We start from the raw sequence: 15,773 nt of genomic DNA on the forward strand, positions 1-15,773 counted from the left end.
ATTAAAAATATAGAAACAGTTTTTGAACAAGACAACACTTTACTTCCCTTTCCCCCTGCTTCTTTTCTGAGGGATCCAGAAGCTATTACTAAGAGCAATCAAAGAAAGCCACACACATGCCATGTTAATTCCTGCAGTTCAAGCATTCAGTTCAGCTTAAGGCAACACATCCTAGTAAAACATTTCCTGAATTATGGAAACAAGACAGACAAACCAGGAATACACTCTTCTTTCTTGTGGAAAGAAATCTTTTGTACACAAGATAATCCTTGCAGACATATCCCAATACTCAGATTTGAAAAAACCAGTTTTATAAGAGAAGAAATACCCAATGCTCTACTGACCAGTTTGTTTTCTGGTTGCTGAATGAATTCTTTCAGTTGCTTTACAGTAGCCAGTCTTCGGTCTCTGTCGTCTTCCCGAGTAATCCTCCGAAGAAGATTTGACAGTCGAGACTCGTCAGAATAAGACAACGGTCGCTCTGAAAAAAGCAATTATTTCTTTTTTCCTACAGCACTAATCAACAGTACTGTATTGTCCAATATGTGTATGAGTGGAATCAGTAACTCATAATAGTAATTTGAGAAAACAATTAAAAATAAATCCTGATAGGTTTTAGATTTTCATAAAAATGAAGCTAAATGTAAAATCTAATTGAGCTACCAAAATATTTAATTTCTTCATGTGGACAGCCCAATAGCTGTGTTGAATTCATTCAAAACTAAGCAGAACTGTCCTACTTTACACAAAAACCTGGACTTAGCTCCCTTCTACATAAAGAGAACTAAAAAAGTGTGAGGTAAAATTAAATCAGACTTCTGACTGAATAAACAAAAATAATTCAAAAAATTATATTTCAAGAAAACCTCGTGGAAAAAACAAGCTGCTTCCTGAAGCAAAGAAGCAGACTCAAGTTCAAGCAACTACAAAGAAACAGTATTTTCTCTCTGATAGGTAGCAGGGTTCTGCTTTGAAAATGAAAATAGATCTGCTCTTTTTATTGAGGAACAAAAAGCCCTCAAGTGTGAAGAGGGACCTGGCTGTTCACTTAGCAGATCATAATGGGGGAGAATGAACACCTTCCCAAGAAAACACCTCATTAAACCTGGCCAATAGCACTCCATATCAGACAAAATCACAATGCAGTTTACCTGCTTTAGGGACCAATCACCTATGAATTCATACAAATAATTAATTTCCCTCGTTTGCAAAAACTTAGCAGAATTTCTTTCAATAAATTTAATTTTAAATGTTTCATGGTGGTTCAAATCAAGAGGATTCATGGAACATGATGAGGCTTTCTTAGTCAACATTACTTCAGTGAGAAAATCCAAGACAGGTACAGACAGCTTTTTGCTCTACTCTGCTAGACATCAGTCATCTGATGTGACTAAAGCAGCTTTGTCTTTATTCAGTTAATAGCTAATCTACATTGGCATTACTCCCCAAGTGTCAGCTAATTGTCAAGTCACAATTATAACTTTAAGAAAAAAACAAAACCAAAAAACACTAACCAGCAACATGACTGAAGCTACACTAATCAAAGCACTAGTTAACAAATACCTGTGACATCCACTTAGTGAAAATTCACCAAGTTCTCAGCCACATGCTAACTCACAGAAGACTATTTTTAAAACTGTTTAATGAATATACTAACAAGAACACATCAAAGAATTTAAAACCCAAAATCTTGTTGTAACGTTATCCCAGTGTATTTTAAAGAAGATACATGAAAAACCAAAATGACTTGCTAAAACCTACAACAATCAAGACATCCAAGTTCAAAAGGAGACTCTCTTGAAATGTGATATCTCAAGGAGAGAAAACATACAAGTCATAGGGAGCAACTTCAATCATCCAAAATTATATATCCTAACCTTTTAAGGATTAAAAAGATGGTCACATACCCAGGAGAACAGTCTGAATTAACTATTATTTAGTACTGGGAGAAAGTTTTTTTACTGGAAGAGTTATCTATTTCCTCTACATAGAAAGACACAAAAAGGACTACATAATTTTATATTAAGACACCAGAATGTGATTATAAAGTCTGAGTTTAACCCACTCCTAAAATCCCATTTTTGAAACAGTCATATCACCACTTACACCTCAGTTCTTCCACCTGCAAAGCACACTGAACATTCTTTTTACTCCCCTGAAATATTAATCCTTGAGAAGAAACAGTCTGTCCTCATGTTTGTAATGTGCCTGGCATAAAGCAGACAGTTTTCACCAGTGGCTCAACTACTACTTATACTAAGTGATGCAATAAGTGACAGTGCTTAGTCATAACGTTTCTATTTTCATTCAAAAATGCTTGGAATAACTTCTTTTCTTTTTTTTTAAACTGTGACTCAAACCTCAAATAGTGAGAAGAGTGAAGCCTTCTTCCTCAAAAACACAAGCCCAGCATTCCTGCACCCTCTTGAAACTCCAAATTTGTTCTTGCTGCATCTCCCAAGACCTTGCCCACATTCTTAGGATGCTTCCAGCTCCTCCCTGGCCTCTATTCCCCAGCTGAGCAAGAGGAAGCACAAGCAGTGGCAGGCTCGGGAGGACACACAGGGTGACTGAGCTGGCAGGAGGTGATCACTGCTTGTCCTGCAGCCCAGGGAGAACAGGGAACAGCTGAGTTGTTCCCAACCACTGCTGCTCTTCCCACACTGGGGCTCTTTGATTACCAACTTTTTATTCAGGCATCAATTTGCAATAAATCCAAAATAAGTTCTCCTTCTTAGAGATGTCTTTGCCAAATCTGGCTAACCTAAGTAAGGGTTCAAAAGCCATCTAAAGGAAACAGAAAGATTGACAGCCTAAGCCAGGTAGCTGAGACATCTGCCAAACCTATGGAGGAAGTATCAGCACAAGGAACAGTAAAACAAGATGATAAAACAAGTTTTCATCAACACCATCTAATCACATATCACAAAAAAAAAAAAAAAGTCCATACAGACTGCCTAACCATAGTGAACTTCTCTTCATATTCTGAACACAAGAAATGTTGCCAGATGAGATATCCTCTTCCCAAAAATCAGCGATGTCCTTACCCTGTGATTTCCTCATGTCTTTTGTGGCTAAAGCACGATTCCCATGCGGAACACTGGTAAAATCAGGATTGGTCACATTGTTAACTCTCAGCTCTTGCCCCAACGACTTCCGACCATAAGTATTTTCCCCAGATCCTCCATTGACACTGTAGCCACCTGTGGACAGACCAATGTGACATTAAAAGAGGCTCTCAGGCCACATATTCAGCAAGGTGGTGAGTTGTGAGTTATTCAATTCATAAGCAAATTAGCTTCCTTTTTCACTTCCACATGCATCAATGTTTTGTTATATCCTTTAAGTTTCCAGGTCACAGATTTAGAACCTCATCTGTCCTTTTTTGAAGTACATGGAAAAAAACACTATTGACATGAAGTTTAACATCAATTTTGTTGCATTTAATGTTTTCTTATTATTACTTTGACATGAAAGGCTTCGTAAAATACAAGGTCAAACTGCTAGTACACATGACTAAATACTTTTACTTACCTCCTCCTTTATGCAAATGAAATATCCATTCTGTTTTTGCTATGAATCCACCACACAGGCTAAGTAAAATGGCCAAGAAAATAAAGTTTTTGAAATGACAAATATTATCTGTTTGCACAGATTGAACAACTCTCCTTAAACATAAAAAGGTCAACATTTTCACTAATACTGGTATCATCCTTAATCTCAATCCTACATTCTCCCACTTAAGATACATCTTTAGTAACAATGAAAATAAAAGCATCATTTTGAGTAATTCAATTGATCTTACTCCTAGATCCACAAGAATAAACACAGTCAAGTGCTGAGACTGGAACTTTTCCAGCCCGCCACACCACTTGGAGAGGCAGGTTCTTCCCCTCAGTACTGTAGAGAAGTGAAAATTCTCCCCTGAGCCTGCTCAATCTGTCATTCAATGTATTAGAGCTCACTTCCAAGGAGGATCTCTCAAGTGCCTTCCCTGTCCAAGACAGGGAAGAATCAACTAATAAAACTGAACCCAGAACAAAAAACACAGAAGATTTCTTTCAGAAAATGTATTTCCACAAGTCTACCTGCCTCAATGTATAAAAGACTGTCTGGGGAAAAGGAGAGGTAGATCCCCATATGAGGCTGCCTATTGAGACTAAAGGATTAATAAAAGTAAGTTCAAACATTGAGGTGAGCCTGGACCTTAGGAGATGTAAAGAATGTTTCTTTAAGGCAAATCTTTCGATAAAAAGCAGATACTAATCACCAGCATACATTTCTGTGCATTCCTATACAGATGGGGCTACCCTACCATTACAGAAAACCCTGTACAAAGTCTCACTTGTAATTAGTTACCTACAATTACAGTAAAGATAGTTTGTGTCTATTTAGATTTACAACATTATTTTTTACAGCTCAGTTTTTAAACATAAACTAGCAAGCATGTCACCTTCACATTATTTTGCCAGAACAAATCTACACTGTCCTATGAAGGAAATAACTTCTAACAGGAATTAATGCATTTGAGTCTGAACATAAGAGTCACATCCTTGGAGGTTTTCAAACCTGAAAAAATTCCAGAAGTTATCAATTTGTAACTAATTTTTATTATCAACACCAGAAACTGGGGAGAGGTGGGTAGGGGGTGTGTGGAAGCCAGAACAGAAATTCTCAAATGAAAATTCCATGCTGGCAGACTCCAACAGACTAATTGAAAAATCTTAGTAAACAAAAACTATTCTGCATCCATAAGCCTACAAACTTCTTCAGTAACGAAAATGAACTAGAGATACCTGGAACTTGGTTTTATAGTTAGAATATCCTAATCACCTCTTTTCAAGTCACACCTGAACAAAACAGCACGAAGCGCTGAGCTAGCAGAGACATGCCCTGCAAGATACAATACTGAAGGGAGAGCCAGGTACATTTTTCTTCTCAAATAACACTTTCCCAGCAACTTCACAAATTACCTTTCTGAATTTGTCCAAAACTTACTATTTCACTGCACTGGCAGTACATTCTTTAAATACTAGCACCCTTCAAATTATAAGAACAGCCTCCTATGCCAGTCTGTGTTAAACACAGTACAACATTCCACATTAGCAGACAGACAAAAACACTCACTTCATACACAGTTTCTCTACTGAAGTAAAAAAACTTAAGATTCTCAAACTATGCAGATAAACATGCTTCATGCTTCTGCCACCTACTAACACTACCTTCTAACTACAAAAAAATTAATTTGCATCCAGCTGTAACTTCCCCAAAGATACAGCAATTATTTACAGTCAGTCACAGGCCAGACAGGTGGGGGGAGTTCAAATACTTTTTAGGTTCCTGAACAAAAACTCCCACATGACTATTCCTGTGCAATTTTTTCTTTTCAATCTGACCTGCCTGAGGATTTTACACAGTCAAAAAGTGACTCCACAAGTAAGAAATTCTCCAATTTGATGTCTGTATTTGGCAAATACAGAAAGAAAAAAAATGAGAATATAGATTTTTCATAAATACAGAAAATACATGATTCTGACTGTTTAGCTATTTTCAATAGATAGTATTTCCACCCTAAAAGTAAAAACAACAAAAACAAAATCAAAACCAGTAAAAATGTATGAATCACACATCACATGATTTATATGAAGTCAGACTGAGGTACATGAAAGTAGAAAATGCCACTAATGATAAAAAAATAGATCTGATTACTAAAGAAAGATTCCAGTTTGGTGCAGTAAAGCTACAACAGGCAACAGATCAGTCTACTAGCCCACTTAATCAAATACCAGAAGTACTGGAGACTATTCAGGAAGAAATTGCATCCTGAAGACCAGACACAACCAGAATATTATTCTTCAGAAAAAAGTACTTTATCTGTTCACACATCAAGTCATCTCTTGCATTCTTCTCCTAACACAGCTGCATATTTTTCTCAGTATTCACATCAACCACAACATTTCTTTGATCCCTGACAAATCTCCCAAAACAGTGATACTGTGGCAATGAGACAAATCAGCTCACTGCCTTTTTCAGGGGGAGAAAAAAAAACAACAAAACAAAAACTTCTCCACCATTTCAGTTTACTGCCTTTCCCTGAATGTCCCCTCACAATCATACATGAAACAGCAATCTGTGTACCTTTTTCTTCATTCTGTATGTCAGTGTGGACTCTGATATCATCGTGTCTTTGCCGAGACACCACAGCTGAATTTGAGGGTTGTAATCCATAGGAGGCAGAACTGCCCCGATCTCTGGATGAAGAATATTTTAAATTGTCTTGGTCAGCTGATGCACTGTCAGTTCTACAAAGAGAAAAATATTTTTTTTATGTAGGGATATAACAGGAGTGGGATCCACATTCACTTATAAATACAACATATTTAAATTACAATCCCAAATGTATTTCCCTGCGTCAAAAATGTTGTCTAACCTGCTGCTTAAAAAGTGGCCTTAAATTCACATGGGGATGGGAATTGACTCATTATCACAGCAACATGCAAAGGAAATTTATTCTAGTGTGCCAGTGCCTTTTCTTATGACCTTCTCAAGTCTCTTTTCAGTTGGATGTCTCTACAAGGAAAAAATTACTTCCCAGAGGTAACAAAATACAACTAGGTCCAGGTATGTACCACAGCTGGATGATACAGTGCCTACCATTTGTGAAAGTCATCACTAACCCACAGATGAACATTTACATAATTTGCCATGGGCCTTACTGAGCAACATGAACCCTCTTATTAGAATGTAACTGATCATCAGCACAAAAATCACAAAGTAAGTTTTTACAAAATAAAAACTGCAAAGCAAGGAAGCAGGCTTTACTGCGAAAATACTGAAAGGTAAATTAAGAGCAGTGATCCTTATGAGTAAATGTCTGCAGATAAAAGGCAAGTTTAAAAAAAATCTGCATTAGGTTTAAATTGCTCCCATATCAGAAAACTGATATAGCCCAGACTAAACTTTTAAGGAAAAAGATTAAAATTATTAAATCAACTCTTCTCCCTGGACATACTAAGTGGTTTTATTTTTAAAAATACAGAACTTTAATAAATTTGCATGCATGAGACTTCAGAACACAAACTCAACCAATCACTTTAAATGCACTCTTACAAGCAATGATGGGGGGTTGACATTAAAACAAATAAAGCAATACCCATGCAAAGGGAGAGTCAGCAGAATTACACTCAACTCCAGTGTATCTGGAATCAGACTATTCAGATTATTTACAGCAAGCTTTCCCTATGCAAACTCTAAAGATCTACTATTTTTACTTAAAGCTTTGGGTAGTTCATTCGATTATTTAACTAAAAAGCAGGACAGATCATTCCTGTAAATTAACTACAGCTTGTGTAAGGATAACCACCACACGTTCCTGAAGAAAAAATCTTCCACTTTTACTTTTCAAGAGAACACTGTGATTAGAACTGGTAGACAAATTCAGGGAAAAGGGAGTCAAATACATCTCAAGGCCAAAAGGGAGGAACACAGGTAAACTTTCTGATAAGCAGTTGTTACTTAAGCAGTACTAAAGGCTTGCTACTGTCCAATACAGCTTGGCCTCAGTACAACTGGAAGAGGAATACCATGAGCACCGACACTTGCAAAATCAACTGGAATTAAAGACACACATTTTATTCTCCTGAGAATGTTAGAAGACATTATATTATCGATTTGGAACAATAAGAAAATTATGTTTTTCCCCTGTTCTCACAGGGCAAGTTGATATTAGATTTGCCTGGCAGATATTATTCCCTTTAGCATGGTAAGCAAGTTCATTTTTAGATATACACAGCAAGACACTTTTCCTCATTCAGTATTCACTGTGCCATCACATCTACTGCTTTGTTGGGCACCTGCTCAGACTATTTAAAAAATGGGCTATGTTACTCCAGAGGCAAAACCTTAGTATTAAGTCTTTATTCATGAAGTTAACTAGGATTGTAAGAATCTTTATTTGATTGTGCCATCATCACTCACCTAAGCTATGCTGAACAGGAAAGTTCTGCACTGTACCTTCACATGGTGTGAACTTTAAATGTGCCCCAATCATACAAATTTCATGCAAATTTCCAGACATACAGAGAGACCCCAGATCTTCTCCTTGTCCTAAAACCTCCCAGTTCACTTTGAGCAATTATGTTAGCCTTTCAATGAAACAGGCTGACAAATTTTCAGCTGGCCAATTTAAGTACTCATGGCATCTTACATTTACCTTCCCAAAGGGCATCATTTTTTTTAAGGCAATGTGCTGTAAACTGAATCATCTCCAATTGTCAACCATTAAGGCTGAAATTCCTATGTCTGAAGAAACACTGATTAAATGCATAATTTTTAACACTGCTTTGTGCATCCCTATGAACTGAATGACTACACATGTTCTCAGCTAACCCCACTTCCCACAGGACAGCCTTTGAATGCTCTGTAAAATTTTCCATTGTGGTAAAATACATGAGCCTATTGTTTCCCCGGGAAAACCCACACACTCACTTCACTCTGGCTTCTGGAACAGCTATCTGCAAGGTAACCTGCTCACACTTCATCACCAACTAAAAGGTGAGTCCAATTTTAGTAAAAAGTATGTAACTGTTCTCCTATATATCAATTTAAGAGACAATAATGCCCACTGACAACACTGTTCCCACTACAATAAATGTGTAGTCTAGGCAGGACAGAAACTCATGGCTATCTTTATGAGGCAGACACAAAAAATATCCTAGAAAGATGCTGATGTTCTGTGATCCAACTGACTGCTATGGTCCATATTGCTTGGAAAGAGGATTTCCAACAGGAAGGCGCTTGCATGGAGATGCTTGGCAGAAGCAGAGCTGAGGACCTGATGGACCTGTGCATTTCCAGCTGCCCAGTGACACATGCCGCTTCCCAGGTGGGAAGGGAATTCCAGCTCAGCATTATCATATGTAACAAATCTTAAGTTACATCCACTGACACTGCCACAGACCTAACAAACATCATATATTAATAGAGTCTCTATGTATGACGTTAGCAGAAGCTCAAACACAAATGCTGTATCAGACAAAGTCAAAATGGGAAATTGCACAGATGAACATGACTAGGATTACCTTATACTGTAGCTTCCAAAGCTTATTTGATACTTTATGAGAAACTACACTGTATTACTTCTACTAAGCTGAGTACTTCAAAAGCTCACATGAGAGCTTTCACCTGTGTCTGGTTCTGGTGGAAGATCACCCATCACCACCAACTAGCTGCAGACACTGTTTTAGCAATATCATTTAAACAGAAGAGACTGCATTCAGTTTTCCGCAGGGTGATTTTAAACCTGCCTTTGTCCATCAGAAAAAGAAAGTAGTTTGCCCACCTAAATAAGCAGATATGGCCACTAGTGTGTCCTCCCTCTCCAAAAAGGCTGCTTATTTTTTTGCCATTGGCATACAGAAGGAAAGATTTTTCAAAAGTAAGTCTATTATCTCAATCTATCAAAAGTATCAGTATGATTTGACTTGCCAATTTGTCTGACTGAAGAAAGCATGGCTGAGACCTACTAGTTTAAAAAAGAAAATCTTTATCTAGAAGAAAGGAAAAATAGATCAATCAAAAATATATTGTTACTCTAGTTATATGGAAGCCTTAAGAATTTTTGCCCAAGAAACTTGCTACAATCTGGTGTATACTGTTCATTATGTGTAGCTTTTTCAGAACAACCCTGCCATATGGACATTATTTTGAGACAAAAATCACTTAATTATTCTATTTGATTCTACTTCCAAGTGCAGGACCTACATGAAAGATCTACTCCAAGACAACTCTACTGTGTGAGCTCCATTATTGTTCAAGTCAGTTGATTATACTTGCTTATTTGCTCTATTTGCCAAGTTTATTTGCTGTAATGCAGATAAATTCTTCATTACTGAAATTCTTTATCAGTAAAATATTTAAAACTTAAGAGTCACTGTATTCACCCAAATTAACAGCTTCCCATCAAGTTTCTGACTATTCTACCACTGGCATGCAGAGCTTCCTTTTGCCATGATCTTCCCATCACTTGGTCCACCCTTCCAAGCCAGAGCCTGGCTGAGCCCACCTCAAAGCCTACTTCTGCTTCTTCTCCTGTACTGAGAAAATACAAGTGGCTGTGTTTTCTATTCATGAAATGACTAATTAACTATCTACTGCAATTCTGCAATCTCCATTGCTGGACATCTGCCTGCCATCACAGTAGGATTTTAAATCATCTCTTGATTCTGTGTCACTCCCTTCTTAGACAGTAGATCATCAATTTCATTCCGTCCCACAATGCAATTATTACAAGGGAATGTCAGGGAAAGGTATTGCATACATACATCCTCTACATCCTCTTCTTTTTCCATAGGTATATTCCAACAGACATTTTGGGCTGCAGGATGTTAAGCTAGCTAAACCCTTGGTCTGATTTACCATGGCTGTTCTTACATGGAAAACAAACTGCACTCCAAGCTTCTTGTGCTTCCCCCTGACACTTTCATCTTCTTTAATCTTTCTCACATCTCATTCTCCTGTCCTCACTTTAAAAACAAAGGTTTTTACATTACAAATTTCAGCTCCTCCATTTTACCAAAACCCAAAAAAACTCTTTGATCTCACACCTTCTCAAGCTTATCAGCATATTTAACACAAATGTGAAAGGAGATCAAGAATTATGGCTGCAACTCCAGAACTGAACTCATTCCTGTTCAGCATCTCCCACATGGAGCCCATTGAATCTCTTCCCAGGGTTTCCATTGATATTTTCACAATGGCACCTTACAACTGATCCTGCATCTCATTCTTTAAGCTGCCTTCAACATCACTGACTACTTTTCTCTCTCCCTCCCTATCTCAGTCTTTGCTCTCCTCTCTCTCAGCTACCCTTGAAAAGACAGAGAAGTCTTATCCACTTTCACCCCACATGACTCTACACCCATTCTTAGGTAATCACAGCAACATCCTCAAACATCTCTATGTTGCCAACTTTCAGGTCTCTCACCTGTGCAAACTAAGGTTTCAGCCTATTCCTAACAAGCTTTTTACAGGTACCTTGCTGTACATGCAAGCACAGCAGAAGCAGAGTGTCTGTTTCAACCCTCCTTCTACACAGCACCTGCTACTATCACCTGTTTGTCATTCACAGTCTGGATGCACCATTATGATCGGACAATTTCCACACTGAGTGCTTGCTTTTTGCAGAAGACATGCCTCTGCCCTTCACAGCCATGTGAAATGTGAAAAGCACTGCTCTGAACAGCACTTTCCTGGCCATTTGGTCTAATGGGTTTCTTTGCTCCCTGCCAATATCTCCCAACCTGTCTGTAATTAAAGACAGGGTACTTACTTGACCTCAGTTACAAACTTCCAGCCAATATGCTCTCCTGCTTAGGCCACAAGCTAGCTGGAAGGAGACCATATTCCGCTGTCTTGTCTCACCAAGTCTAGACCCATGAGGACCAGGCAGTAACTTGGTTTGGCAAGCACCATGCTAACAGAAATTAGTAACTCATAACACTGACTTACATTGTAGGAGAAGAATACACACCATTTTCATTATTTCAGTACTAAAACCTAATAGGACATTTCTGGAAATTTGTGAAAGATGTTGTTTGACACTTTTTCACATCCTCCCCTGCTAACCTACATTTATGATAGGAGGGACAGAGAGGTCCTGTTAATTAAAATCTTATCATCTTTTTCACACTTTCACCTAAGAATGCCATGGTGCACCCCGCACTTGCTACCCTGCACTCACACTCCTGCATTTCCTCCCAAAGGGCAATACTGCTTGTTTCAGTACATAATTAGCTCTCAGCACTCTAACAAATTAACTCTGTTCACACACAAGGCCTGCACACTGAAATGATTTTATTTTTTGCCCCAAGAGTTGTAACTGGGAAAATGCAGTGAAATCTGTTAAACAACAAGAAAAGAAAGAAGCAAAAGTCTAGAGAGCTGAAAAGATTAGGAGAAGGGGGAGCAAGATCTTACCAAGCCCTCTCAAAAAACCGTTCACTGTTCTCTGTCACATCCATCCAACATCTATCTACAAAGTTTTTCTGCTGCTCTTAATTGAGTCTGGTACACAGCAGTGCACAAAATAATTTGTCCCTATAAATCAGGACAACTTCTTCCTCTAACACATAGACAGCTCTAACTGTACCCACACTGCTGGGAAACCAGTCCACGTGCATCTGATGTATGATTCCATCCACACGCAAAAAAAATCTCATTTTAATTAGAAACTACTTTTACTTTCAAAAAGCTCTGTGCTCCAACTTTCAGTTTCACAGTTTTCACCACAAGCCCCAGTGCTGATCAGCATTACTTAAAACAGAGAGGAATCTGAACCTACTAGTGAAAATCAATCTAGTCACTTGAACACACACAAAAAGGTGCATTTGAAAATAAGCCATCTGACGATACACCCATGTATCAGCAGTTCCTTTTCTTGCCTTTAGGAACTTGAAACAACTACAATTACTACAGCTTTCACTACTTGGGCTACTTCCTTCACCTCTTCCACGCCCTGCAAGAAAGCATTTACCAGCAGTTATCACCTGAAGTAAATGAAACAAACAGCCAGCAGAAGGGGAAGGAAAGAATATGTGGGTATATTTGTGTTGTGGGGTTTGACCAAGACCATATTTCAAATTATGAAAGAAACACAGACTGTCAGTTTTATGTAACATATCTCCTTTCAACTGTGCGTGTGAATCACTTTTAAAAATTAGTTAACACCAAATCAACAAAGTCTGATTTAACCTCTGCACTGTCCTTAAATTCACAGTGTAGACTCAGGTTTCCCATCACCAATCTTTCTGAGATGTAAAAAAATGGAGTACTGCATGTAAATGAAAACGTGCTGTGTTTGGGACTGTGTGAACATTTCTGATTCCTGGTATCGCCCACCATAATAAAATAAATTTTTAAAAGTAATATTTAAAGGAAAGGATAAAGTTAAATTCTGAAAAGTGTCAGGACCAGTGCAGAGGTGTTGGCTATTAGCAGAAGCTCTTGATCACACAGTGTGATGGAAGTAGAATGAGGCCCTATCCATGCTGAGGCTCCCTCAGGCTGCCACACTTTCCCTGGTGCTCTCAGAGCTCTGGTTCTGCTGTGGCTTTGTGGACAATTACTTCAGCTGCCCAGGTCACACAGCTGTACTTGAGAGCTAAGGAGGCACCAGACTACAAGAGAACACACCAGAACCACACATGGAGGAAGCTTCTTAAAACAGCCTTATCACCAGGAAAAGCATTTCTGCAGCTGCACTCTTACTTTCCCCCCTAACACTACTGAGTCCACTGTAGGCAATACTACATTGGATGAAATCAGCTTCCCAACCCTCATAGGATGTATTTTTTAGACAAAAAGAAAGAACTCATGACAAATTCATATATCCAACCAAAATGCACTTAAAGAAGTCATCCACCGCAAAGACATGTCCAATTTCTTCCAGGTGGAAAGGTCCCATGTTAGGGCCCAGAATTACAGACTGCAGCCCAGAAAACTGAATCAAAGAAGTAGGTAAGGAGTAAGAGACCAGTCTTTTTAATTCTCTCCCAGAAAAATCTAGATGCTCTAAGAAAATGTCACCAGTGAGATTCATAAGTTCTCAAGTGAGGGAAAAAAGTAAGTTATGTGACCAAGTATTTCAATCACAGAAGAAATCAGAATTTAAATAACCGTGCTCCACACACCATTAAGAACTGAACAGCCTCTAGCACTGGCCCCAGAGGCTGTGCTGCTAGCTGTTCAAGCAAAAGGAAAGCTTCTTTCACAGTAAATGCTGAAGTGACCTTCACATCCACCCAATTTCTCTAGTCCAAACTGCATGAGCCTGGGATCATCACCTGTCAATATATTCCCAAGCACGTGCCACTCTTTTTTTCTACTGGAAAGTTTGTAAGTATGGTCCCATGTTATGTAAAACTTTCAAAAACACTAATAAAAGCCTCAAATCCACATATTAAAAAAAAAATCAAGAAACATCAAATTTATTTAGGATTTCTACATGACAATTATGATGCTGAAAACAGCAACACTGAGCAGTAGAGCAAATACACTGACATGAGACACATTGGAAATAATTAAAACCTGAAATACACTCTCTACATCTAACTAAGGAAGTGAGCAAACTTTGAATTTTACTAAAAAGTGCCAGGTATAAACACACCTAAAGCCTTACAACGTATTTTTGGCTGGGGTGAAAGCTTACATAGATCAACTACTCTTCCCAGGTCAAAAAAAAAAATAATACAACAAAATAAACCTATGTAGTATTTTGTTAACCCTCAAAAAACTGCGAGTACTCCTGCAGCCTCAGTTCTCCGCTGGCTGTGTTCCAGCTGGAAAGCAGGCTGAAAATACGAGACCCGAGCCCACCCCCGGCTCCCCCGCCCGCCCCGCGGCCGCAGGGAGGGACGCGCTGCCCGCAGCCACACACCGGCCACCGGCCGCACACGTTACAGGCCGCGGCAGCGGGGGCTCCGGGGGGAGCACGGCGCGCTCCCACCCCGCCGAGCGCTGACAGAGCCGGCCCCGTCCCGCCTCCGGCAGACGCGGCCCCGTCCCGCCGCCTGGGCCCGCCCGCCCTCCCGCGCTAGGCCCGGCCGCCAGGAAGTGGCTCCGCCGCCGCCCCGCTCCCCCAGGCCCGGCGGTGGGGCCCGGCCGAGCCGCCCGCCCCGCTCTCACAGCCGCGACCCGCGCCCCCGGCCCCAGCCTTGCCCACCTGGGTTGCCAGTCATTCCAGCCCCGCGGGTGGTAGTGCTGCCTGCTGCCGGTGCCGCTCAGCCGAGACCCCGGGGCTCTGCGGCTCATTACCTTGCCCGAGACGGCATGGCCGGCCGGGCAGCGGCGCGGGACAGGGCGGAGGAGCAGCAGGAGCAGGAGGACGCGGGGGGAGAGGCGCGGGCGGCGGCTCCTCACTCGCGCTCCGCAGGCGGTGCTGCTGTCTCACAGCGTAGGGAGGGGACGCGGCCGCCGCGGCTGCTCCGGCTGCTGCCCGGGCGCGCAGCACGCCGGGATGGCGGACATGAGCCGCCCGCCCCTCCGCGGGGCACGCCGGGAGGGCGGGCACGGGGCGCGGGGGCGGCGGCTCCGCCTCCGGCAGCCGCGGGACGGGATCCCCGCCCGGGGGGTCCCCGCTGCCCTCCGCCCGCGCCTCCCCCGGCAGCGGCCGGCCGGCGGCGGCACCGCCCGGGCGGTGAGGGGGGTGTCAGCTCCCGGCCCTGTGGGGAGCCGGTGACAGCACCTCAGCTGCCAGGGGAGCCCGTGCGGGAGGGCAGCCAGGGCATCCCAACGCCACCAGCGTGAAGGGATCGCGGAATCCCTGGGGTTGGAAAAGACCTCTGAGATCATCGAGTCCAGCCTCTCTGCGAACATCACATCAACTGCTACACATCAACTGAACCATGATACCCAGTGCCACGTCCAGTCTTTCCTTAAACACCTCGGGGACGGTGACTCCACCACCTCCCTGAGCAGCCCATTTCCGTGTCTAATCCTCCTTGTGAGCTTCTTCCTAATATCCAACCTAAACCTTCCCTGGGCACAGCTTAAGACGATGTCCTCCCATCCTGAGGATACGGATGGCCTGGGCCCCGAGGGCACTCTGGCGCCCTGAGGAGCCCCGGGGTGCCTGGGACATGGAGGGAGGCGACAGCTGCCAGTCCCCAGCTGTGAGGGGAGCCAGGGGATCCCAGAGCCGGAGTCCTGAGGGGAGCCAGGGGATCCCAGAGCTCGAGTCCTGAAGGGAGCCAGGGGATCCCAGAGCTCGAGTCCTG

The 15,773-nt window shown here is 41.5% G+C and overlaps 1 protein-coding gene across 3 annotated transcripts in view; it reads right to left on the bottom strand.

Moving 5' to 3' along the window:
* Nucleotides 1-15,021, bottom strand: part of SMG1 (SMG1 nonsense mediated mRNA decay associated PI3K related kinase) — a 58,117-nt gene extending 43,096 nt beyond the window's left edge. For 2 of the 3 annotated variants that reach the window (XM_058849442.1, XM_058849441.1), the window contains exons 1-4: nt 14,720-15,021; nt 6,139-6,302; nt 3,048-3,203; nt 345-481 (exon numbers count right to left, since the gene is read on the bottom strand). In XM_058849442.1, coding sequence (XP_058705425.1) covers nt 345-481; nt 3,048-3,203; nt 6,139-6,302; nt 14,720-14,808 — 546 coding nt within the window. In that variant the 5' untranslated portion in view covers nt 14,809-15,021. The remainder of the gene's footprint in view (nt 1-344; nt 482-3,047; nt 3,204-6,138; nt 6,303-14,719) is intronic. The other variant, XM_058849443.1, reaches the window with a different exon arrangement.
* Between the last annotated feature and the right edge of the window lie 752 nt (nt 15,022-15,773).

This window comes from Poecile atricapillus, chromosome 14 (genome assembly GCF_030490865.1).
Source record: "Poecile atricapillus isolate bPoeAtr1 chromosome 14, bPoeAtr1.hap1, whole genome shotgun sequence".
Classification (NCBI taxonomy): domain Eukaryota; kingdom Metazoa; phylum Chordata; class Aves; order Passeriformes; family Paridae; genus Poecile; species Poecile atricapillus.